Raw genomic sequence first — 26,786 nt, 5'->3', positions numbered from 1 at the left:
AGTGTCACACAAAAATCAGTGAAAACAGCAGATATACAAGCACACAGCGCCTCGCGGTGTAAGGCGTTGTGTGCTTGTAGATCGGCTGTTTTCACAATTTTAAATCATTTTTAAAATGATGAATACAAAAAAACGGGTTTGGACATAATATTCCACCCGACAACGGCGATATGTTACGGTGAAACGCCACAGATGGCGGCACTTATTACCGCGATGATGAGGATGAGGATGATGATGGATTTGCGTGGAGGTCGGGGGCTGTGGCGGCGGGGGTGGCGGGGGTGGCTTTGTGTCCAAACCGTTCGCCATCAATCACTGCCCATGCATCACGATAAGAAACAACCAATGGAACCCTGGAGCTGCCAGACAATGGCACTGCGCCACGCACCGCTAATCCCATATGGGGGGGGGGGGGGGGGTTGGTGCACACAGTGGTGGAAAAAGTAATCAAATATTTTACTTAAGTAAAAGTATTAATACTGCAATACTCGGTAGACAAGTAGAAGGAGATGGAATGTACTTGAGTGAAAGAACTAACGTATTGGCATCAAATTGTACTTAAAGTACCAAAAGTGCACTCATTTTGCAGAATGTCCCATTGAAAATGTTCAAATGTATAACAATCTTTTGAAAATAGCAGAGCTACAAGCTCACACTGTGCGCTCGTAGATCGGCTATTTTCAAATGGCTGAAATGCGTACAGGGCTGAAGTGGTTAATATATGTTTTGTGATGATAATCACAATCTACAAAGTAACTATAGCAACTAAAAGTTTCAAATAACTGTAGTGGAGTAAAACTAGCCTACGGTATTTGGATCCGAGATGTAGTGGAGTAGAAGTAAAAGCATTGGAAAATTTACAAAAAACTCAAAATTGTACTTAAAGGAGGACTTCACCACTTTTCAACCTATCTTCATATAATTGGTCCTCACTAAAAAATAACCCAGGGTTGTGGGCAGGTCAGAAACCCATCGTCTTGTGACATCATCGATTGGTAATCCAAGCTAATAGAAACTGCAGGTTTACTATTCCTGAAAAGTTGCAATGTTAAAGTGGAAGCCATTGTTCTCGCGATAATAAAAATCTAAATATTCTTTTCAAAAATATTGATTAATTTCTTTTTTGGGAAAATGATGATGTCACAAGACGATGGATTCTGAACTTCCCACAGCTCTCCTAGGAGACTTGGACCGAGTAGAAAAAGAATTCGCTATTTTATTATGAACATTAGTGAGAACCTATTATATGAAGATAGGTTGAAAAGTGGTGAAGTCCTCCTTTAAGTACAGTACTTAAAGTAAATGTACTTTACATCACTGGACAATGGCACTGCGCCGCGCGTCGCTAATCCCATATGGGGTGGTGTGTGGGGGGTTGGTGTGTGTGTGTGTGTGTGTGTGGGGGGGGGGGGGGGGGGGTGTTTGGTGCACATAATGTGAAATGCCGTTGGGCGGGTGCTGCATGCTTGTTGGCATGCACACATATGCACTCACACACACACACACACACATGCACGCACACCCTCATGCGCACGCACGCACACACACACACACAAACACGCACACACACACGCGGAGACACTGCCGCTATCCGCTCGGAGATTCAATTAAAGGGCTTTGAGGAATTAGAGTGGTTTAATTGGTTTTCTAAGTGGCCGGTTTTTCAGAGATGAATAGAGTGCTATATATCAGAGGGAGCGCGCTTTTAATATCGCCACTTAATGAGGCGCACACAGGCCGCCCGTCCCGCACTGACAGGTCGCTGTTTGATGGTGATCCTGTGCACGTGTGCGTTAAAGTGTGTTTGTGCAATGTGTGCATGTGTGCATGCATGTGTGTGTGTGTGTCTGTAATGCATATGAAATGCTGTTTTGACTCTCTCTCCCAACGGGTGTGTGTGTGTGTGTGTGTGTGTGTGTGTGTGTGTGTGTGTGTGTGTGTGTGTGCGTGCGCGTGCGCGCATAATATGCCAGGGTCTGGCCTTCTCCAGAGGCGCACCACATAATGGAGTGTCTTTTCCGTGCCCCAGCGGTTAATTGAATTTCTCTGTAATTAACATTTACAAATGCTAATGCATTCATCTTCCATGCTTTGGCGATCGCCTGTCAGTTTGTTTATAATGCCACCCGCGTCACCGCCGGCGCAGAGGCCGACACGCCGCAACGTCCCCCCGCGCGCTTAGACAGACAAAGGACGTCCACTCTGCTCCCAATGTGTGTTATTGAAGAAAAAACAAACCGTTTTACGTACTTCAAATGTAATTAGTATATCGACACTGTCGGGCAGAAACCTTGTATCTCCAAGTTTCAAATGTGTACGTTTTTTCGCAAAGTAAATCTGTCGCACAACTGTAGTGAAAACAGCCGATCTACAAGCACACAACGCCTCGCGGTGCGAGGCGTTGTGTGCTTGTAGATCGGCTGTTTTAACTAGTTTAGTTCATCTTTTTAAATGATAAAAACAAACAGTTTTGGACATACAAGATTTCTACCCAACAACGACGATATATAAAACCCATTAAGACCTGAAAAATACCTAAAAATAATTATATTCTAAATCCTTCTAAATTTTCTGGAAAACCTATGTTTCTATATCAGTGTTTCTCAACCTTTTCATGTCAAGGACCCCCGAGAATTATATGTATTTGACCACGGACCCCCATCTCAAAATATTTTATGCACTCTGTGCCATGCACTCGGTGCAGCGCACTCGGTGCAGCGCTGCTGTGAGCTTGTAAATCTGCTATTTTTTAATAGTTAAAGCATAAAATAATGGTTAAAGTGGTTAAAATCTAGAGTGACACGGATGCGTTCCCAGGTCTAAATGGATTTTTTAAGAGTTTGCGTTCGAAAATAAACAAGTTAAATTGATTTAGGATTTCAAAGAACAGTAAGTAAGTTAAAGTCTTTTTGGTTGCCAACGTGGAGCTATTAGATCTCCGGTTTGGATTGAATTCTGGAGACTTTGAATGCTAATCTCTGTGTAATTAGGTTTTTCGTTCCAAAATTGACATATTATGTTGTTTCGGAACAGAACTGTTAATTATGCATTCAGGCTATTTGGAAGTGCATATTATTCGCTTCGAGAATTATTTCCAACTGTGTTTACGGACATTTTGTATTCATGTTGTGTGTTTTTAAATTGGTTATTCTGTCTCAATATAGCCACTTATTGTAGATATTTAATCATGGCAGTGGAATATGTATCTTGGAAAATAATTTTGGAACTCCCAAATCCTGGGCTGTCGTGAGTCTCAGATTGCTGATGTCTTTTGGCTGACCTGTGTCAAAACACAGAGAAAAGCCACATCAATTGGTTTTCGTGATGGATTTTGACCCTGCCTGGTTTGGACCTATAGCCCTGCTAGTAAGAGCAGAACCCACCCATCTGGCGCTGCTAAAACGACTTCGGGGGCCAAGTGCTCAGAACGAAAATCCTGGAAAGGAATTCCACTTGTGCTCTGAAACAGACCTCCTGTTCTGCTGGTGGCTTGCCCAAATTCCTGTCTGCTCTCTGGAGGGCTGCAAGCAATCAACTCAAAGTTCCAATCTGTCATCCCCGCAGTTAAACGATGACAACCTTTCTACCTCGTGCCTTTTGTTGTTCTGCTGAAGACTCATTTTGTTGTCTTTCCGCGGCGCATCGCCAGTTCTCAACAGTAAATCCCTGTCTAGTGATGATGCATCACTGACGAATTCTTCTCCTGTCTCCTTTTGACTGTTCCTTTCTCGATTCCATCTTTGATCTCGCCGGCCTCCCCCTCTCCTTTTTACCTCCCTCACTTTCGATTCCTTCCGTCATACTTTGTCTCTCTAGACAGTGTAAATCCTAAGCTGATGTTTATAAATTGTAAGCCACATTGTTTATTATATGATTGATTGAATACTCTATTAACAGTTTGCAAAAAGTACAATAGTACGATTATACAAGGGTGCTGAAAGCGCAACACAAAAAGCCCTGAGTGCTCGTTTCCATTGTGGTCCTATGCATTCAATTCATCAAGACATTTAAAGACATGCAATAACATACAATAAATCATCAACACTGGGGGGGCGGGGGCGGGGGCGAGGGGGTATTCTGTTGTCAAGTGTTGAAGACCTGTCATAGGACCAGTTGCAAATTGCAGACAGGTGCTCCTTTATGGTAGCCTGATCTCAGACTCAGCTCACGCAGTAGTCTGAAACTGTGCCCTATTCTGAGCGATTTACGGGGGAGTGATCGCGACGCACGGTGATCGCGACACACGGTGATCGAGACGCACGGTGGACGCGACGCACGGTCGCGGAGTGTGTGTGTGATTGTGTGTGTGTCTCTGTCTGTGCCAGTGACTGCTACCACACAGAACTGCGACCAGAAACATTTAATCAACATTAGGCTTGGTGAAATCAGCGCGCGCGTGTGTGTGTGTGCCTTCCTCAGCCTGCCTGTGTGTGTGAACTTCGTTTGAATCGTTTTAACTGCTGCGCGGATTGGATATTCGTTAGACCCACCCCCACCCCCCGCGCTCATTGGAGCAGCCGAAAATAAATGCTGATTCATGTACTCAGCTCCAGACCAGAGAAAGAGTCCACTCTGAGAGTGGGCGGGGTCTATGGTCTGTAAGCAGGCTACCTTTATGGTGTTTTTTGTGGGAGGTTAAGGGGTCACACGTTTTGATGAGCTGTGGAGTAAACCAGTACCTCCACTAATATAGGCTGTTTTAATATAAGTTTTATACTTTTTGAAATATTTAACAATAATAATTATAGTTAATAAGCCGCGGCTGAAACCTTGCACACGTTTGTGGTCATACAGACATCATGGATCATGACATGATGTCACAGGCTGGTCACTTGAAGTCCGAGATCCACATTGTGATTCGATCTTTACATTTACGATGTTCGGCTGTGCATTTTTTATGATTATTATCATCACGTACCGTATGTTAAACATGCTTCTTACACTCTTTCCTCTCATGCAGTAACATCTTCAAAGGCTCGGCGGTGTGTGTGTACAACATGGCAGACATCAGGAGGGTCTTCCTGGGCCCCTACGCCCACAGAGATGGACCCAACTACCAGTGGGTGCCCTTCCAAGGCAGGGTGCCCTACCCCCGCCCTGGCACTGTGAGTCAAATGCATCCGCAATTACACAGCTTTCGCAATGTAACAATCTTAAGCCCTATCTGACATTTGCATTTGTTTTTTGCATTGGCATTTGCATTTGCATTTGCCTATTTTTGCTACTTTTGTAAAAAAATAAATCATCTAAATTTGGACTGGTTAAATAAGTTAAAAACCTCACTATGTAACTTTTGTGATGAAAAAAAAAAATCATTTTATCCAATCTGTATGGTAGAGTATGTTAATAGAATATAATTTATACAATTGGGGTGGTTCTATTTGGTCTGCTCTTCAATTGAGACATTTAGATTGTGTCAAAGGTCAAGTCTCACCTAGACACAGGATCTGACAAAAATGTTGACCTCATCGTCAAGATTCAATTTATCCCCTGAACAAGCAGGCAAGCTCTATTTTAACTCTATGGTAAAAAGAATGTCGGGACTTAAGCAAGACATCAGGTTCAAATACAGGTTGGAAGAGCAAAGTTACATAGGAAGGTATCTATAGGCTACATCACAAGTCCAAATCTTTTTAATGTGTCCTTACTCCTTTCTCAGTGTCCCAGCAAGACATTCGGAGGGTTCGACTCCACCAAGGACCTGCCGGACGACGTCATCACGTTCGCCCGGGGCCACCCGGCCATGTACAACCCCGTCCACCCCATGGGGGGACGTCCCATCGTGGTGCGGACAGACGTGGACTATCAGTTCTCCCAGCTGGTGGTGGACAGGGTGGAGGCCGAGGACGGACAGTACGACGTGATGTTCATCGGCACAGGTGATATAACGACTCCCAGTCTCTCTCTGCAGCAGGGCTGGAATAGCCTGGTCCCAGCCTGTTCGCTCCGTTCCACAATCTGTTTTGTCTCTCCGCATCACAGAGAAAAACAGATCGCGAAACGGAACAGGCTGGCAACCAGGCTAGGGCTGCAATACTTTTTAATTGACTAAACCTGTGGTTCTCAAACTTTGACAGTGTACAAATGTGTACATTTGTACACTGTCAAAGTTACAGACTTGTAAGGGTCAATTTAGACCCCACTTCCCAGAAAGGAACCAAGAGAGTCCCTGAAATCCACTTTGAGAACCACTGGACTAAACCAGGGGGTCTTAAACTTTTTTTCATGGCTATACACCCCTTAGCCAAGAGACGAATGGCGGTGAATGACGATGAAGCAGGGACCCCCATTACATACAGTGCATAAAATTGTGTTGCAAATTCTACTTTTTCTTAGATTTCAAAGATAGCTTCATAGTCTCGTTTGACAGCACTGTCATCATCAGTGTTGTGTAATTTCTACGTTTGTTTGTAACACATCATCTTTTCTATTATTATGTAAATCTGAGGACCCCCTTGGGGTACCGGACCCCCTGTTGAAGACCCCTGGACAAAAGAAACACATAATAATCAATAATTGAATGCAATCATCGATCGTCTTAGTCTTTAATAACCAGTAAGATTCCCTAATAGTGAAAACACACAAGAACCACTGCTGTGAAGGAAGAACAAACCTGTTGAGTCCATACTGTATGTCTGTGTGCTGATGTATTTTAGACATGGGGACGGTGCTGAAGGTGGTGACCATTCCCAGAGAGAGCTGGCACGACCTGGAGGAGGTGGTTCTGGAGGAGATGACCGTCTTCAGGGTATGGACATGGACTTCTTTCAGTTGTTCTGTTGTTGAGTAGATAGAAGATGTGTGATTGAATCAATCACTCAACGACCCATTAAGACCTGAGGCCGATTCTACAAATGCCCTAAATCAGGGGTCTTCAACGTTTTCAGGCCAAGGACCCCTTAGTTGAGAGGGAGATGAAGCAGGGACCCCCACAACCTTATCGTAGATTCCTTATAGTTTCATCTTTTGACAGCACAATCATCAGTGTATTTTGGATTCATGTCAATGTGTGTTTTCAGATATTTAACCACTTGAACCGTCAATACCTAATAAACTTGACCTTTCACTCTGTACTTGGTGTGCTCTTTTTCCCCTCTACACCAAACCTTTGCCAAAAATAGCCGATCTACAAGCTCACAACACAACGCCTCGCAGCGCGAGGCTTTGTGAGCTTGTAGATTTGCTATTTTCGGCTAGAGTTCTCAGTATATGGACACTAGGGTTCAAGTGGTTAATCTAAAAAAGGAGAAAAAAAGTTTCTATCACACAAAGATTTGGAGGATCCCCTGTAGTAACTCTGAGTATCCCCTGGGGTCCTGGACCCCCTGTTGAATACCCCTAGCCCTAAATCAATTATCAGTCACACTTTCAAGAATTTTCGAAAATGTAAAACAATAGCAGATGTACTGTATTCGTGCTGCGCTGTGAGCTTAGATCTGCAATTTGTTTGAACAGCAAGCGCTATAATCTAAAAATGACACAGAGTTCCCGGATTTAATGGGGTTTATCCCTACATACAGTACGTTGTATGACGAATAGCGAAAATATCCCTACTTGAAAAAACATTGCTCTAATAGAGCTTGTAGAAACTATAAACTACAATCACACGCTCCAAAATAGGGGCGCCAGATTGAACGTGTTTGAAGTCAAATTGATGGTGTGGGTTAAACTCATGTTCATGAATAAAAAAAATACACAATATGCTCAAAATTAATAAACCCTGCGCTAAATGTGGTGAATTTTGTTTCATGCAGGAGCCAACTCCCATTACCGCCATGGAGCTTTCCACCAAGCAGGTAAGAAAAAAAGAATACCCTGTTTTCACACATAATATTTCATCTGAACACGGGTTCGAGAGAGTCCAAGAGAAACAATAAAACCTGAGAATGTATTTTCACCCCCCGCGCCATTCCTTGATTTCCAAAGAGGACGAAACGCGCCCGCCGAGACTCGGAAACACGCAACCTGCACACAAGAACTCTTTATCCGAGGGCCAGCCAGTCGAACCGAGTCACACACGATCGATCAATTCTTTTAATGGGTTTTAACCCATTTAGAACGGGTACACATTTTGTGTATCATTATTTTATGATTTAACTATTGAAAAATAGCAGATATACAAGCTCACAGCGCGGCACCGAGTGCCGCGCTGCGAGCTTGTAGATCTGCTATCTTTGAAAAATCGTGAAAATTAGAATTTTGACCCGATTCTTGACCCGTGTCTTTTGAATCCTTCTAAGATTTTTTTGAAAAACCTATGTTTCTATGTCAGCAATCTGGCCAGCCATCGTCAAAGAAAAGGTCCTTTTCACTTAAATGGAGCTCAGTTAGTCTGTTCTTGAGAGACTACTATGTCAGTGGTTCTCATACTTTTTCATGTGAAGGACCACCAAAATGATATGTATTTGGCCACGGACCCCCATCTCAAAATATCTAGTTCCAGGGACCCCCCCAGAAGCAAAATTTGAGTTACAAACGTTCGCTTTGAAAATACATAATATTCAAAGATTCGCACACATTTTCACGACTTTTTCAAAAATAGCAGATCTACAAGCTGTGAGCTTGTATATCTGCTATTTTTCACTGGTTAAAGCATTCAATAATTCTAGGCCTAAATGGGTTTTAAATACTTCTCTGACTCTTTCCAACAGCAACAGTTGTACCTAGGCTCGGCGCTGGGCGTTTCACAGATGCCCTTGCACCGCTGCGAGGTGTACGGCAAGGCGTGCGCTGAGTGCTGCCTGGCCCGGGACCCGTACTGCGCCTGGGACGGCTCCGAGTGCTCCAGATACTTCCCCACCGCCAAGAGGTAAGGAGCCAGGGTTCTGTTCATTTAGTCGACTAAAACTATGACAAAAAAAAAAGTCTCAACTACCTTTTTTTCACTGACAAAAACTAAATAAGAACTAAGCTGTGATTATTAAAGACTAAGACTAAATACGTTGACAATTTCCTCGATAAATGAAAGCTAGACTAAAATGTTACAGAGGGACTAGCGGGGAAGAAGAGATCCAGTAGAACTACTGGTAAGAGACAAGTCATTTTGTTGACCTCGGGTGTTGCACTCTGAACATAGCAGATCTGCAAGCTCACAACGCGGTATGTACCAAAGTGTAAAATCAGGCATTGCGACGCCAGCCTTCCCAACATATATTTTAGTGGACTAAATCAACTGTAATTTTTTGTCGACTAAAATCTTATGGCATTTAGTCAACTAAAATGAGACAACATTTCAGATTATTAGAATTAAAACTAAATGTAATTGTACTCTACTACGACTAAGACTACGACTAAAACCAAATAGAAATGTCAAAACCAGCACTAGTAGGAGCAGTTTTCTCTCACACACCAAACCAAAGTGTTGTTATTTTTAAAGCCTTTCTTTAAACCGAGCAAGCTTTCGCTGAGCATGCACATGCTGCGCTTTTGCACTAGACACCAAGCCTCCCATTCATGCAAGCTATAGAAACTGACACATGTGAGCTGCCCAGTGCGACCACAATCTTCCACTGTTGGCCCGTGGAGCTGTTCCACTGGAGTAGTCAGGTTTAAGTATTGCTCAAGGGCGCCTCAGTGGGCACAGCTATTATGGTTTTTGAAATATTCATTAGTTTGAGTTTTCTATTTAGTTTGGTGATTTCTGTATATAGTTTGGGTTAGTTTCTTCTTTTTAGTTGGGAATTGACTCGTTTCCGTTCAGGATTTATATAGCTTTATTATTAGTTTTTCAGGTATGAGGTTTTAGCCTCGATTTATACAACACATTTTAGTTGGATAGTCTTGCTTTGTTTATTTAAGCTTTTATGTAGTTTTCATTAACAAAAAGGGAAACTTTATTGCTGTTTTAGTTTGTCGACAGGCAGGTTGTGCAGGCATAAGGAAAGCATCGCTCGTCGACTTTCCCCCTGCCAGAGTTTCCCATGGCTTTGGGGACAGGCTCTCTGACCTCTGACCTTTAGGCTTATACACCCCGCGCCATCCTGTGTATCCAGCCTATGTACATAGACTACACACAACACCAACCAGACCAAAACATCCAAACATCTAAACACACCAGTTAGTCTACAAAGGAAAAAACTACACGAACACAAGTCAAAAATACAGTAATTTGTGCACGAACGAACGCTCGCGGACATGAGCTGCGTTCCACGAGGAGGTAAATACAGACGTGCAACCAGAGAGCCAGGGAAGAGGGCTGTGATCGTTTCACGCAACAGCCAAGAAGTACACTCACGCATGCACACACACACACACACACACACACACACACACACACACACACACACACACACACACACACACGCATGCACACACGCACGGCACATACCAAATTATAGCCAACAGGAGCTGTCTGACCACTTCACCCTACAAACTGGGAGGTTTGAACAAACACACCCTCAAATTACCCTCTGCTGTATCCAGCGGGATTAGACCTGACCACCACACAGCCCTCACACACACACACACACACGCGCGCGCGCACGCACGTGCGTACACGCATGCACACACACACTTTCGTGCAGTGGCGGAAAAAGTACTCAGATGTTTTACTTGTTTTAATGTATATACGGCTGAAGTGGTTAATGTATGTTTTGTAATAATACAGTAATAAAATCTACATAGTAACTATTAACTAAAGTTTTGAAATAAATGTAGTGGACAATATTTTGATCCGAGATGTAGTGGAGTAGAAGTAAAAGTATTGGAAATTGTAAATACTCAAGTAAAGTACAAATAACTCAAAAGTGTACTAAGTATGTACTTAAAAAATGTACTTAGTTACTTTACAACACTGCTGTCGCGTTACTATACTTGTGGGGACGTCAACATATGACAGCGTTGAAAGCAGACGTGATTTACGCGCTCGCACAGCGTTTTGAGCTTGTAGATCGGACGTATTTTCGGCGCGCGACTAAACGTCAGGAAAACTCTAACCGCAACCCTCTAAACCTGAACCAACCGTTCAATCCCGATCTTTTACCAATTGTAAATCCCAACTCTAAAAGCTCAAGCATCCATCTCTCTTGTATAAGGACCATGAAAATGTTCCTCACAGTGTCTATTTCTCAAAATAGTCTATACTTGCGGGGACATTTGCCCCCCACATGTAGTAATACAAGCAGTGGCGTCAGTTCAGAAAAAGCTAAGGTATGGCAACATGACTGGTGTCTTGCACACGCGCAAGACACCAGTCAAGACACCAGTCATCTTAGCAACAGGCATGATACATTTATTTTAAGAATTACATTTTATTTTTTTCCCCCGTGTCTACGGTTTCTTAGGCTGTATATGGCAGCCTGGAACGGTTGTTCAAGTGCAGCTAAACTTGGCACGTTAGTAAACATACCACAATTAACAATAATGCATTGCACCTGTGCAGTTGACCTGCGGAACCTGGGAATATACCATCAAGATGGGGAGAATAAAAGTGTGGAGGATATAATTATAATACCTTGTTAAAGTGACCATTTTGTTACATTTTGCATTTGTAGTTATTTTACTGTAATTTACCTAATAACCAGAACAGATTCAACAGAGAACAGAGACATTCATGGATTCATATTTAAAAGTAACTTTTATTTTCCCCCCTGGACCCAGGGTATGGCAGCTGCATAACCCTGCCATACCCAATTGACGCCCCTGAATACAAGCACGTACACACACACACACACACACACACACACACACACACACACACACACACACACACACACACACACACACACACACACACACACACACACACACAGACACACCCCTTCATTTCATTCATGCAGAACTTGTCACACCAACAGAAGTAGGCTGGTGGGTGTAGTGGAGCAGGGTGGGGTTACACCCCATGGTTATAGGCCGGGTTTGGGCCTCCGCTCTGCCCCGCGCTCCACTCCAAATATCACTGCATGCTGCCGGGGCGGAACACTTGTATCTCCAATAATTCAACCAAACACTGGGTTGGGACCCATTTGTGGGTCACGGACACATTTTTTATGGGTCCCTTCATGCCTACATTTTGTTTTTAATTATTATTATTTCCGTTGTGAGCTTGTAGATCTGCTATTTTCACTATAGTTTGGGTTCCGGGCAAACATCTAATTTCTCTTTTGGGTCTTAAGCTAAAAAGTTTGGGAACCACTGCCCTACTTTGCACCAAATTTTGTCAAAATAGCCGATCTACAAACTCTAGGCGCTACGCATCGCATACACGTTGTGAGCTATTGTAGGGCTATTTTCACTGTTTTAAAAGGCTTCTTTGAAATGATAAAAAAGGAACGGTTGTGGACATACAAGGTTTTCATCCGACGGCGATGATATTTTCCCTGCAGCCCCGAATGAGAACCAGACACTCTGCCTCGTACACATGCTCAGACGGCCAAGAAGACAGGAATGTTGGGCCAGGAAATCTACAAATGAGACCCCATGATTGTGTTTGTAGTGTGTGTGTGTGTGTGTGTGTGCGTGTGCGTGTGCGTGCGCGTGCGCGTGCGTGTGCGTGTGCGTGTGTGTGTGTGGGGGGGAGGTGTTTGAGACAGTAAGTCAGAGAAGGATTGTAGGTTTCCTTTATGTCCATAATTTGGGTGCAATATAGAAAGAGGAAGCGCTAAGTGTGCATGGGTGCACACGCATGCACACACACACGCACGCACACTCACACACACTCAATTCTTGTCGGCAAGCGACACAGTCCTATACTAGGGCGGAGTATCAATACCCGCTTGTTCAAAGGAAACACCATGCCACAGTGGCTGACTTTTCCTGCGTTGATATTCATTCATTTATTCATTCATTCATGCGCACCACCTACGTAGATGCAGTGCGGTGCAACAGCTTAGCTAACAACACTGTAGAGCAGGGGTCTTCTTCAACGTTTTCAGCTTAGTTTAGAGAGAGATGAAGCAAGGACTCCCACAACCTTCTCATAGATCCCATATAGTTTCAATGTTTGACAGCACAATCATCAGTGTATTTTGGATTCATGTCAATTTGGGTTTTCAGATTTAACCACTTGAGCCGTCAATACTTAATAAACTTGACCTTTTACTCTGTACTTAGTCTGCTCTTTTCCCCCTCTACACCAAACCTCTTAGCCAAAAAGCTCACAACGCTGTGAGCTTGTAGATCTGCTATTTTTGGCTAAAGTTCTCCGAATATGGACGCTAGGGTACAAGTGCTTAATATAAAAAAGTCACAAAGATTTGGAGGACCCCCTGTAGTAACTCTGAGGAACCCCTAAGGGTCCCGGACCCCCTGTTGAAGGCCCCTGCTGTAGAGCTCAAGACCCTGATGTTAGATAGGAGAGTGTGGAGGCGATTCAGGAGGTTCCCGATTTGGTGTTGGCTAGACCGCACTCTCGCATTGCATCGCATTCATCGCATTCATTCATTCATTTTGTGAAACAATTTAAATATCATCACTGTCAGGCATAAACTTTGTACAGTATTAGGATCCAAAACGGCTACTTATTGAGGAAATGAAAAAAAAAAATAACATGTGTTGTTCCAATGAATCCAATGTAGTTGGATCTTTCCGTTGGCTAAATATGTATAAAAGCCCCACAGACAGACTTAACCACTTTCAATCTGGCATCCCTATTTTCGGCATGTCATTATAGGTGAAAATTCCAAAATCCAATTTCTTTTGGTTTTTCCTTTTTTTTTCCCCAGAAATATCCCAACTACAATTAAGCGATGCTTGTTATGTCGTGTTTTTGCTATGTTAATAAAGTAGGGCATTGCTTTATGAAGAAATATAAAAAGACGGTATATGGAGATACAAGGTTTCTGCCCGACAGCAGAGACGCTACGCGTTGTGAACTTGTATATTGGCCTAGGGCTGAAGTTGTCAGGGACGTGCTGGCCATTGGGAAAAGCGGGACAACTCCCGAACGGCCGGTTCATTCCTGACCGGTCCAGGCCGGCCATTAGGAAAAAAATAAAAATAAAATGTCTGCCTTCATTCCATTTTGGGGGCTGGGCAGCCAACAAAGTAAATCGTCGGACAGAAACCTCGTATCTCCATGTTTCAAATTTGTAATTTTTTTTTCGCAAAGCAAAGCCCTGCTTCATCATATAAGGCCGTCGCACAAAAGTAGTGAAAACAGCAGATCTACAAGCACACAACGCCTCGCGGTGCGAGGCGTTGTGTGCTTGTAGATCGGCTGTTTTCACTAGTTTAAATCTTTTTTTAAATGATAAATACAAAACAAACGGTTTTGGACCCGACAAGGTTTCCACCCGACAACAACGGTTTTGGACCCGACAAGGTTTCCACCCGACAACAACGTAATAGTAGAGTAGCAGCAGCGCTATAGAGAGATCTCTCTCTCTTTTTTTTCTCCCGGGCTGAATCAGGGGCCCAGCACTTCCCTGGAAGTTGTTAATGTATTTTTTTAATACGAATCAAAATCAACAAAGTAAAGTAACTCAAGTTTGGAAATACTCCAGTGAAGTAAAAGTAGGCCTACCTCACAATTGTACTTAAGTACAGTACTTTGAGAAAATGTACTTTAAAGCAGGGGTCTTCAACGCTTTCAGGCCAAGGACCCCTTAGTTGAGAGAGAGACGAAGCAGGGACCCCCACAACCTTTTCATAGATTTCATATGGTTTCATTGTTTGACAGCATGATCATCAGTATATTTTGGATTCATGTTAATGTGGGTTTTCAGATATTTAACCACTTGAACCATCAATACTTAATAAACTTGACCTTTCACTGTACTTAGTCTGCTCTTTTACCCCTCTACACAAAACCTCTTAGCCCAAAATAGCCGATCTACAAGCTCACAACGCCTCGCGCTGAGCTTGTAGATCTGCTATTTTTGGCTAAAGTTCTCAGAATATGGACGTACAAGTGATTAATATAAAAAAGGAGAAAAAAGTTTCTATCACACAAAGATTTGGAGGACCCCCTGTAGTAACTCTGAGGACCCCCTAGGGGTCCAGGACCCCCTGTTGAAGACCCCTGCTTTACAGGTTACTTTTCACCACTGTCTGGAGTGGAGAGGAGTATAGGAACATTCAGGGAGAGCCAGCATAGCGTCGCAGTAAAACCACTCAATGACACTGGGGGGCCTTATTGGCCCTTTTCAAGTCCTAAAAGGACACGGAGGGGAAGCCGCTTTACGAGTTATTTTCAAAAAGCGTAACAATACTGTACGTGTTTCATAAACGGCGGTGGCCAAAAGGCACAGTGTTTCATTGAGCTGCAGGTTTATGTTTCTTGCGTCTTGCTGCCAGGGTTTTTTCTTTTTTTTCCCCTTCTTGGTCATTTATTCACCCATGTGGTCTCAACAGTGGACTGATGGCTGAATAAACACTCCTGTTCCGAGTTGTAACCCCCCCCAGTTCATCACAGATGATTCACATACAGCTCTGTGCACAATCTGCACATGTACTGTTGTGTTAGCTAACAGTGCCACCTACTGGCTAAAAGGGAAATTGCACACAGTCCTATTATGTGATGGCCAGTGGTGTAAATGTACATTTACTTAAGTTATGCACTTAAGTACAATTTTGAGGTATTTGTACTTTACTATTTGTATTTCCAATTTCCAATACTTTTACTTCTACTCCACTACACCTCAGATCCAAATATTGTACTTTTACTCCACTACGTTTAGGCCTGTTTGAAAACTTTAGTATACTAGTTACTTACTAGCAGATTATTATATTATAAAACATACATTAACCTCTTTAGCTTATTTTATACCTTGGCTATTTGAAAATAGCCGATCTACAAGCTGTCGCGATGCGACACGTTGTGAGCTTGTAGATCTGTTATTTTCAAACATTTTGTACTTTTACTTTTGTCCACACTTTCATACTTTTACTCAAGTAGATTTTGAATTCTGGACTTTTACTTGTAAGGGTGCCCTCACACCAAAATACCTTGAGTGGAATCCGCCAATGCATTTCAATGAGAATGGAGCGTTTTTTGCCAGTAGAGGATTTCTGCAAAAAACGCTCCATTCTCATTGAAATGCATTGGCGGATTCCACTCTAGGTATTTTGGTGTGTGGGCACCCTAACAGAGTATTTTTACATTGCAGTATTGATACTTTTACTTAAGTAAAATATGTGAGTACTTTTTCCACCACTGGTGATGGCTCCCATTTAGCTTTTAACCACGTTTTAGACCCAGTGGCCCTATTTTGGGAAAACACGACCTTCGTTCATATCGGGAGGGTTTTCAACACAATGCCATCCTCGTTGAATGAAAAGCATTACAGTTGATTATTAACATTCTGTTCTCTCTCTCTGCAGGCGAACCAGACGACAAGACATCAGGAACGGAGACCCTCTGTCCCAGTGTTCAGACCTACAGCATCATGGTAACACACACACACACACACGCACACGCACACGCACACGCACACGCACACACACACGTGCTCCCGCACACCCACACCCACACCAGATTGCTATTAAACTCTTCACTTAACTCAACCACAAACCTCAAACTTTTCCTATGACAGCTAAGGAGCTGTGACCACCGAAGCATTTTTTCAACTTCAAAGTATTCATAACATTTTAGCCATATTTTATAATTCCTCTACTCAAAAATAGCAGATCTACATCACACAGATTCTCGCAAATTCGCCAAATTTGGCACAGATGTTGTCCATAACATACTTAATCATTTTAAGATGGGTGCCAAGATGGGCACCCCATGGTACTGCCATAATTGAGCAATGCAATTGGTGTCCCATTAACTTTACATTACAGGGAAAAAAAGCAAAAAAAGAATCTGCTTTAAGTAGCATATAACTGGTCAAACTAGGGGGTTTTCATGATTCTGAATCCATTGCAAGCATCCGTTTTGCACAAAAAACATTCCTTGGGCTAAAAAACTGCCCTACAAGACTATGGTTTAGTGATGAAAAGTGATGAGTCATCACTTTTAACACTTTCGTGGTGGCCGTTTTAGCCCAATGAATGTTTTTTTATGCAAAACGGATGTTTGCAATGGATTCAGAATCATGAAAACCCCCTAGTTTGACCAGTTATATGCTACTTAAAGCAGATTATTTTTTTTGCTTTTTTTCCCTGTAATGTAAAGTTAATGGGACACCAATTGCATTGCTCAATTATGGCAGTACCATGGGGTGCCCATCTTTGGCACCCATCTTAAAATGATTAAGTATGTTATGGACAACATCTGTGCCAAATTTGGCGACTTTGCGAGAATCTGAACCAAACGGTCCTTTTATTGCCCTGGGGCCACATACTCCTTCTACGATTTTTTGAAAAACCTGTGTTTCTATGTCAGCAATCTGGCCAGCCATCGTCAAAGAAAAGGTAATTTTCACTTAACTGGAGCTCAGTTAGTTTGATCTTGAGAGACTACTATGTCAGTGGTTCTCAAACCTTTTCATGTGAAGGACCCCAATATGATATATATTACTTTTATATATTTGCATCTCCAAATATTTAGCTCCAGGGACAACCAAGAAGCAAAATTTGAGTTACAAACGTTCGCTTTGAAAATGCATATAAGATTTGCACACATTTTCAAGACTTTTTCAAAAATAGCAGATCTACAAGCTGAGCTTGTTGCGGCCGTAGGTCGCAGTTTAGTATCAAAACCTCCACCGTCCGTCGGTCGGTCGGTCGGTCGGTCGGTCGGTCGGTCGGTCACACGTCACACGTCACACCTTTGCCCTGCTCATATCTCCGCATCAGTATGACATCACACCACATGTGTACACAAACCTTTGTGTACGTTGCTGTGGCAACAGTCTGTTGTTGCTGGTATATACGTGTAACGCCTGATACTGTGGTGATGTGTCACTGTGACATCACAGGTGACATCGCAGTGATGTCAGATACTCAGAGCAGGGATCTTCATATATGGGCACCAGTAAGACTCCCTAAATCGGGAAATATCACAACCTCCACCTCTCACGTCATACGGGCAGCCATAGTTACACCTGGAATGTTGAATCTCCATATATGGAGATAACCTACGCATCACACAAAGTCTGACCTCACCAGCCCATACTTGGGCATGGACGACTTATATCTCCATATACGGAGATGGCCATATATGGAGATACGATGACATCACAGAGTCCACAGCTGATGATGTGGCGTGATGTCATACAATACACAAACAAGCCCTATATAAAGGGGCAATTCTCACCAGGGAAGAGAGCATTCCTTGACTCAGACCTTATCGCCAGGATCAACTAAGCTTATAGCTTATCATCACATCCAACCATCTTAAGATACTCAGCTAGTGGGGAATGCTCTCATACGATTCAAGGCATCTCGGTTAAGTTCTTACCGGACACCACTGCGACTCCTTGCCTGCCAATCCACAACCTCCACCTCTCACGTCATACGGGCAGCCATAGTTACACCTGGAATGTTGAATCTCCATATATGGAGATAACCTACGCATCACACAAAGTCTGACCTCACCAGCCCATACTTGGGCATGGACGACTTATATCTCCATATACGGAGATGGCCATATATGGAGATACGATGACATCACAGAGTCCACAGCTGATGATGTGGCGTGATGTCATACAATACACAAACAAGCCCTATATAAAGGGGCAATTCTCACCAGGGAAGAGAGCATTCCTTGACTCAGACCTTATCGCCAGGATCAACTAAGCTTATAGCTTATCATCACATCCAACCATCTTAAGATACTCAGCTAGTGGGGAATGCTCTCATACGATTCAAGGCATCTCGGTTAAGTTCTTACCGGACACCACTGCGACTCCTTGCCTGCCAATCCACAACCTCCACCTCTCACGTCATACGGGCAGCCATAGTTACACCTGGAATGTTGAATCTCCATATATGGAGATAACCTACGCATCACACAAAGTCTGACCTCACCAGCCCATACTTGGGCATGGACGACTTATATCTCCATATACGGAGATGGCCATATATGGAGATACGATGACATCACAGAGTCCACAGCTGATGATGTGGCGTGATGTCATACAATACACAAACAAGCCCTATATAAAGGGGCAATTCTCACCAGGGAAGAGAGCATTCCTTGACTCAGACCTTATCGCCAGGATCAACTAAGCTTATAGCTTACCAGTAAGACTCCCTAATCGGGAGATAAGCGACCGTTGGTCGCTTATCTCCACAAATAGGCCAAAAGTTTGTTTTACCAATTATTACACTCTATGTGAACATTTACATCAACAAATCCCAAGTACTATGCAGAACGACCCATTTCAAGTTTTTAATGTACAACAATATTTAGAAAATAGGTCTACAAGCTGACAGTCCTCGTCCCTTATATTCCCATAGGTTATATGGAGATCTCAGTGTTTGTCAGTCCTTGTTCATTTATGCCCATATATGGACATCTCTATATCTACTGTAACAGTCCTTGTCCCTTTATGCCCATATATGGAGATCTCTTAACTGTAAGTCCTTGTCCCTTTTATGCCCATATATGGATATTCCTGATGTCATCAGTATATGAACATATATGGGCTTTCTGATATGCCCATATATGGAGATCTCTTAACTGTAAGCCCTTGTCCCTTTTATGCCCATATATGGATATCCCTGATGTCATCCGTATATGCCCATATATGGGCTTTCTAATATGCCCATATATGGAGATCTCTGTATCTCCATATATGGGTATAAAAGGATACTTCAGGTCTGACATCAGGTTTGTTTATATTGGGTTGCTAGGTTTGACATCACAAACTCTATGGGCCATCTGACCTAGAAATCTATATTTGGGCATAGATGACTCATCGTGACCTCATCACACGTCGACCGCACGTGTGACGTGCGGTCGACCGGACGTGTGACCGACGGACGGCCGGTGGAGGTTTTCATACTAAACTGCGACCTTACGGTCGCAATAAAGGGATTAGTGATGTCAGTTACTCAGAGCAGGGATCTCCATATATGGGCATAAAAGGGATTAGTCAGATACTCAGAGCAGGGATCTCCATATATGGGCATAAAAGGGATTATGTTAGGGATCTCCATATATGGGCATAAAAGGGATTAGTGATGTCAGATACTCAGAGCAGGGATCTCCATATATGGGCATAAAAGGGATTCAGTCAGATACTCAGAGCAGGGATCTCCATATATGGGCATAAAAGGGATTCTGTTAGGGATCTCCATCCATATATGGGCATAAAAGGGATTGTATCCCAGGACTGTGTGATGTCATCATATCTCCATATATGGAGACATAAGTTGCTCATGCCCAAATATGGGCTGGTGAGGTCAGACTTAGTGTGATGCGTAGGTTATCTCCATATATGGAGATTCACCTTCAATGAGTATATAAGACCGGCATTATCTACCGACAGCTGCTATAAGCCAACCCTGGCGATAAGGTCTGAGTCGAAGAAATGCTTCTTTCCTGGCAAGAATTGCCCCTTTATACTGTAGGGCTCGTTTGTGTATTGTATGACATCACGCCACATCATCGGCTGAGGACTGTGTGATGTCATCATATCTCCATATATGGAGACATAAGTTGCTCATGCCCAAATATGGGCTGGTGAGGTCAGACTTAGTGTGATGCGTAGGTTATCTCCATATATGGAGATTCAACTTCAATGAGTAACCATGGCAAACTGTCAACTGCCCGTATTCTTGATAATTGGTAAAACAAACTTTTGGCCTATTTGTGGAGATCTCCCGATTAGGGAGTCTTACTGGTATATCTGCTATTTTTCACTGGTTAAAGCATTCAATAATTCTAGGCCTAAATGGGTAATCGGCCTCAGGTCTTAACCAACCTCTCGTCGTCTTCTGTGTGTGTGTGTGTGTGTGTGTGTGTGTGTGTGTGTGTGTGTGTGTGTGTGTGTGTGTGTGTGTGTGTGTGTGTGTGTGTGTGTGTGTGTGTGTGTGTGTGTGTGTGTGTGTGTGTGTGTGTGTGTGTGTGTGTGTGTGTGTGTGTGTAGATGACATGGACGGTGGGCTGGGCAGTGTGGAGGACCGCAGTGTGTACGGCGTGGAGAACAGTAGCATGTTCCTGGAGTGCAGTCCAAAGTCCCAGCGAGCCGTCATCTACTGGCAGCTGCAGAGACACGGCGACGAGCGCAAGCACGAGGTGAGCCACTACATGACCATTAACCGTTTTAACCACTTTAACCATTCTTTTATGCTTTAACGTAGAAATTAGCAGATATACAAGCTCACAGCGTGGCACCGAGTATAAGCCCATATATGGGCATATACTAATGACATCTGGGATCTCCATATATGGGCATAAAAGGGGAATTACGGTCGGATCGGCAGTGCGTCATATATATATATATATATATATATATATATATATATATATACTGTATATCTCTAGTTCAATAAATGGGATTTAATGCTTATTTTTAAGGTCTCACGTTAAACACGTCCCAAGTAAATCCAAATAAATGATCTGTCGTGGTTTACCATGAGAAATGTCACAGCTTGTCCGTGTCCATGTAGACATGTATACTAGTGGACGTGTACACATTTTTCTATGGGCAAACCCATAGACCGTAAAAATGTGTCATCATGATGTCATCATGCTCTGATGTCACTGTAATGTCAGGGGAACCACTCTACCAGAATGGGTTTGCCGCTCTGACATCACTCTCTGGCTTCACTGTGATGTCACACTACAGAATCACTTTTATGCCCATATATGGAGTTCCCTGATGTCATCAATATTAATTGGTATTTGTCTTGCGTTGGTTGTTGTCTTGCGTGTTTGTACTCTTGTCTGTAACAACATTCTCTTAATCTTATGTATATTCTTTTACTGTTGTTTTGGGTGAAAAAATGCAATCCTTATACCACTGTTGTATATTTGATGTTTGTACAAAAAGAAGCTGCTACTCTTATTATTGTACCACTTCATTGCCTTAAATGCTTCATTTGAAAATCAAATAAACAAAGTTTAAAAAAAATATATATATATTAACAATGCCCTGTTAGAGAGAGCCCTGTGATGCCAGTGGGAACAAATCTCTTTTATACCCATATATGGAGATATGGAGATTCCTGTGATGCCAGGGGAACAAATCCCTTTTATGCCCATATATGAAGATCCATGATGTCCACATAACTGATGTCCACATCACTGTGTCTTACTAGTGTATGTCCACACAAACAAACATGCTGTACTGTTCAAACTACATGCAGTAGGCCTACTGTATATCATTCTGAATATTTAAGAGGAGTAAGCATAATAATAATAGGGTCAAGTGCACGCACGCACGCACGCACGCACGCACGCACGCACGCACGCACGCACGCATTCCTGTCTGTGCATATCTATTTCACACTGTTTCACATTAACTAGACAAACATCCTCTAACTGCTGACGCCTTTCCTCTTCTGTTATGGTCTACTGACCCATATGATGACCCATAACCCATGTGAACTTTACCAGTGGCAGTGAGGGAGGAGACCTGAGGGTGGGGGATGTTTAGATTGACCTTTGTTTTGTTTGCTCAAACAATTTCTTCTCAGTCCACCCTCGTCTTTTTTCATTAATTCAATGTTTTGCCTTTTGTTTACCTCTCTCTCTCTCTCTCCCTCTCAGATAAAGCTAGATGAGCGGGTGCTCCGCACGGAGCAGGGCCTGCTGATCCGCAGTCTGACTCCGTCTGACTCGGGCGTGTACCACTGCCACGCCGTGGAGCACGGCTTCATCCAGCCCCTGCTGCGCCTCAGCCTCCAGGTCATCCCCACGCAGCGGCTGGGCGACATCCTGCCCATCAACGCCGCCGGGGCGGTGGCCGGCGCTGGCGGCGGCGCGGGCCACACGGCCAAGCACCGGATGTGGTACCGAGACTTCCTTTCTCTCCTGGACCACCCGGACCTCAACAGCGTGGAGGAGTTCTGCGACCGCGTCTGGAGGAAAGAGCGCAAGCAGAAGCGGGTGAAGGCTCCCAGCGGTAGGCCGGACCCGGCCGCCACCGGTCCCATCTCCACCCCTCGGACGAAGACCCCGGTGCCCAACGCCCAGAGGCAACAGGGCAGCCCGCCGCTGAGCAGCCCGAGGCTTCAGGCTGCGGTGCAGGCCGCGGAGGGGACGCCGCGGAGCGCCAACCCCCAGAAGACGCAACCGAACGGGGGCGCGGCGGGCGGACAGGCCCCTAAGAATAGCCAGAGGGCCCAGAGTGGCCAGAAGGGGCCGGGAGGCTCCCAGGCTGCGGCGCGGGCCAACCCCCAGCAGGCCGCCAAGTGGAAACGCATGCAGGACAACAAGAAGGGCCGTAACAGGAGGACCCACGAGCTCCAAAGACCACCGCGCAGTGTCTGACCGCACGTCTGAGCACAGAGACGCACGCGCTGCGACCAGATCTACACACACACATACACATACACATACACATACACATACACATACACATACACATACACATACAAACATGACAGGGACATGCGCAAATACATTCACACACTTATACTTCATCCTGTAGATTGATATACATACACATCCATTTAATGATGAACTGTCCGTAACTGCAGTCCCAACAAACAACAGAATGAAACACTGTTATTCGAGATAGAAACACGTAAAGGTGCACGTACGGTAGTCACTGTAAACCATACAGTTACACCCATGAATACACACACCCTGCACGCACACACACACACACACACACACACACACACACACACGCACGCACACGCACACACACACACACACACACACACACACACACACACACACACAAGAAGAGGATAGCGGCATCATGCAGGACTGAATAAAAACTAAAAACTGGAAGGCATTGTGTAAATGTGTGAGGACATGGCTGGTTGTTCAGGACGGTTCCTGTATATAAGCTACTTCAGTATGACTGATACTTCAATGGAGGCGTTCATGTTCAAGTCAGGATCAGTGAATGATCTGTTCCATATACATAATAACATCCACTCGTTACACCGATGGACTCATTCAACATGGTTGGAGGACATTTAATGGAGACACCTTATACGTGGACACTCGCCATAAACGTTTGCCCTCTGATCTGTGCGAATCAAGCCGAATGGATTAAAAACTGTTGAACCGTTCGCAAAGAGTAACTTTTTTTCTGTCAAGTGAAACCGGAGCGAGACCAGCACAATTTTTCGGAGGGCAGAACTGTGCATCGGATCACAGTCTGAAGCGGTGTTGCGCGTCGCCACGAGAGTTCTTTGTGGCGTGTACATGAAAGGCTCAAGCTGTTAGGCCAAGAGCTCAGCCGACGGACTGAAGGTTTGGTTCGTGTTTTTGCGATCTGCATCAGCACTGCTCATGTTTCTTTGGAAATCAATACGAGCGTTATTATTAACATGCAAGAAAGACTGCAAAGTCATGTCTTGGTGCAGCATAAAAATGCCTCATCGTGACCCTTGGTCGTGGTCAGCCAAGACAGAGATATGCATGACAATGTTGTTGATCTATGTTCATAATTTCAATAAGCTAGTTCTTGACAGTTATTTTATGGAATTCTATTTTTTTTTTTTTTTTTTTATCTAAACATGAAACATTTTTCTTTAGTTACTTCTTCCATAAACACCACTGCTTTTTTTTGGTGGGGGGCAAAAGTACAAGCAACATAGTTGATCAATTGCCATTAACCCACTTGTTGCCCCCCACAGATCCTGTCTTAAGTTATTTTTGTTAACTTTTCCCTGGGATTCATAGACACTGGACATGAATTCCAGCTGTGGGCGATGCTGAAAACTCCAGTTGTTTTGTGTACATATATACAACAAACGTAACTCTTTGTGTATGTACATATATACAGTACAAGAACACCACTTATTTATTGCTCATTGTTTTGTGAAAGGGTTGCATTTATTTTTGATATAATGGTATTTTTGGCTCATCAATATTGGAGAAATAGTAGCAGTAACATAAAAACTGAAAAAAGAAAAAAAAAAACTTTGATGGACCAACGTGAGTTTGTGTCAATTTAGATCATCTCTTGTTTTGCGGGATGCGTATGTTGACAAAGAATTATGTGTAGACGCACGAGTACAAGGGTTTATGTCATTAAACTGTATCGTGAGGTGCATTCACACCGGATGCGCCGTGATTCTTTTTGAGATTCACTCAAGTCAGATCTAAAGATGCTACATCAAGAGATATTTTGCTTTTAAGCCCAGAGCAGCAAGTAAAAAAAAAAAGTGTGTGAGTGTGGGGAAGAGAATGGAGGTATTGCTTCAAGCTAAAATGTAGCGTCCAGTGTGAACGCAACAGAGCAAAGCGGTTTTCTGCGATTCAGGCGAAGAAGCATCACAAGTAGGGTTACACATCTCCATTCAGAAACATTTCTAAGTGGGGGTGTTTCTGAATGGAGGTCTGCCCCCCACAAGATTGACAAGCTCAAAACTAGCATGCAAACATGTTACTTTTGATGCTTTTGCGTGACACTGTATGTATTATGATCAGTAGGGCGTTAATTTACGAGAGAAAAAAGAAAAGTTGGAACGAGAGGTTTCTGCCCAACAACAGCGTTATTTTTATCGTTCCCAGTGTGAATGCACCTTCAGGGCTAATTTAGCCCACACTTTGTCAAACACGTCAACACATTTTTCTGTTGAAAATACAGTGTTTTTTGTCCTACGAAGTAGCTGGCCGACAAGCTCCCAAGCTCGTCGAGCAGATATTTTCAGCGAGCGACAAGCGCATCGCACGACAACGTAAATCAGGCATGAGTCTCCTCCGAGACCCTGATCAATGATAAGCACAATTTTTCTCCTTTTGCTGCATTGCAGAGAATTCTGTCTTTTCTTTTGTGTTTTCATGACGGGTTATTTCACTAGTCGTTCTCTCCTCTCTCTCCCCCCCCCCCCCCCCCCCCCCACCCCCACCCCCTCAGACACCTCCCAATACGTCATTCATTCATCCAATAACCATTAAATGTAAGATAATACCCACAAACTGAAAAACATTAGCTGTGAATCTCTCTCTCTCTCTCTCTGTATGAAATAGTGCGGAACAATGTTAAAACTAGTCTGAAGAGAGGAGGTGTTATACTGCATGTGAATGCTACCTACAGTTAAGTGCAACTTTTTCTAATGTCTCTTTAAAAGTGATTTTTTGTGTCAAGAGGTGACGTTCCCTAAACCAAGGTGTGAATTACCTTTGTCCTCTTTTGCCAAAACAAGGATACGGATCGACCGACACTTATCCCCGATACTCCGACCCCAAACTTTTTACTCAACAATGTCACTGTACCGTCCCTCTCTCTCTGTCTTCCCCGCCCCCCTTATAATACAGGACTTGAGTGATGTGACAATGCAATAAAATGACAGCAGAACGTGTATCCACTGAAACCTTGACAGTGTTGGTTGGTTGGTTCACTGCTTCCAGGGTCTCTCTTTCTTCTTGTCTTAGAAGTTTTTTGCTGACTGAGCAGGTGCTGCCACGTACCCAGAGGCGTCAACTGGGTATGGCAAGCTATGGCAGCTGCCATACCTTGGCTACAGGGGGAAATAATAAAATGTACTTTTCATTGTGCCTGTTGCTAAGGTATGGCAACATGACTGGTGTCTTGCACGCGCGCAAGACACCAGTCATGTTGCCATACCTTAGCTTTTGCCGAACTGACGCCACTGCACGTACCTGCTGTAACCAGCAACACCACACTTCTTTCTGGCATGCATTCAAATTGTCTCAAATAAACATTTCCTGTAAAAAATAAAAAATAAACGTAATGGCGTTCTCTCTCTTCAGACTATAAAACCTCCATTCAGTGTGGTGGTCTGAGGTACCCAGTTGGATATTGTTTAAAAAGGAGGTAACCCATGGCAGAAATGGTAATGTATAGCAATATTACAGACATATA

The 26,786-nt window shown here is 43.6% G+C and overlaps 1 protein-coding gene across 1 annotated transcript in view; it reads left to right on the top strand.

The window, feature by feature from the left end:
- sema3aa (sema domain, immunoglobulin domain (Ig), short basic domain, secreted, (semaphorin) 3Aa) overlaps positions 1-26,432 on the top strand; it is a 93,050-nt gene extending 66,618 nt beyond the window's left edge. The window contains exons 10-17 of the mRNA XM_080754489.1: positions 4,961-5,105; positions 5,660-5,879; positions 6,657-6,748; positions 7,755-7,796; positions 8,652-8,809; positions 16,261-16,328; positions 20,919-21,067; positions 22,544-26,432. Coding sequence (XP_080610615.1) covers positions 4,961-5,105; positions 5,660-5,879; positions 6,657-6,748; positions 7,755-7,796; positions 8,652-8,809; positions 16,261-16,328; positions 20,919-21,067; positions 22,544-23,266 — 1,597 coding nt within the window. The 3' untranslated portion in view covers positions 23,267-26,432. The remainder of the gene's footprint in view (positions 1-4,960; positions 5,106-5,659; positions 5,880-6,656; positions 6,749-7,754; positions 7,797-8,651; positions 8,810-16,260; positions 16,329-20,918; positions 21,068-22,543) is intronic.
- Positions 26,433-26,786: the final 354 nt, after the last annotated feature.

The sequence above is a fragment of the Nannobrachium achirus genome, assembly GCF_963921795.1.
Source record: "Nannobrachium achirus genome assembly, chromosome: 23".
In the NCBI taxonomy this organism is placed as follows: domain Eukaryota; kingdom Metazoa; phylum Chordata; class Actinopteri; order Myctophiformes; family Myctophidae; genus Nannobrachium; species Nannobrachium achirus.
The sequence above is the reverse complement of the archived record's forward strand: the minus strand, read 5'-3'. Positions and strand labels throughout refer to the sequence as shown.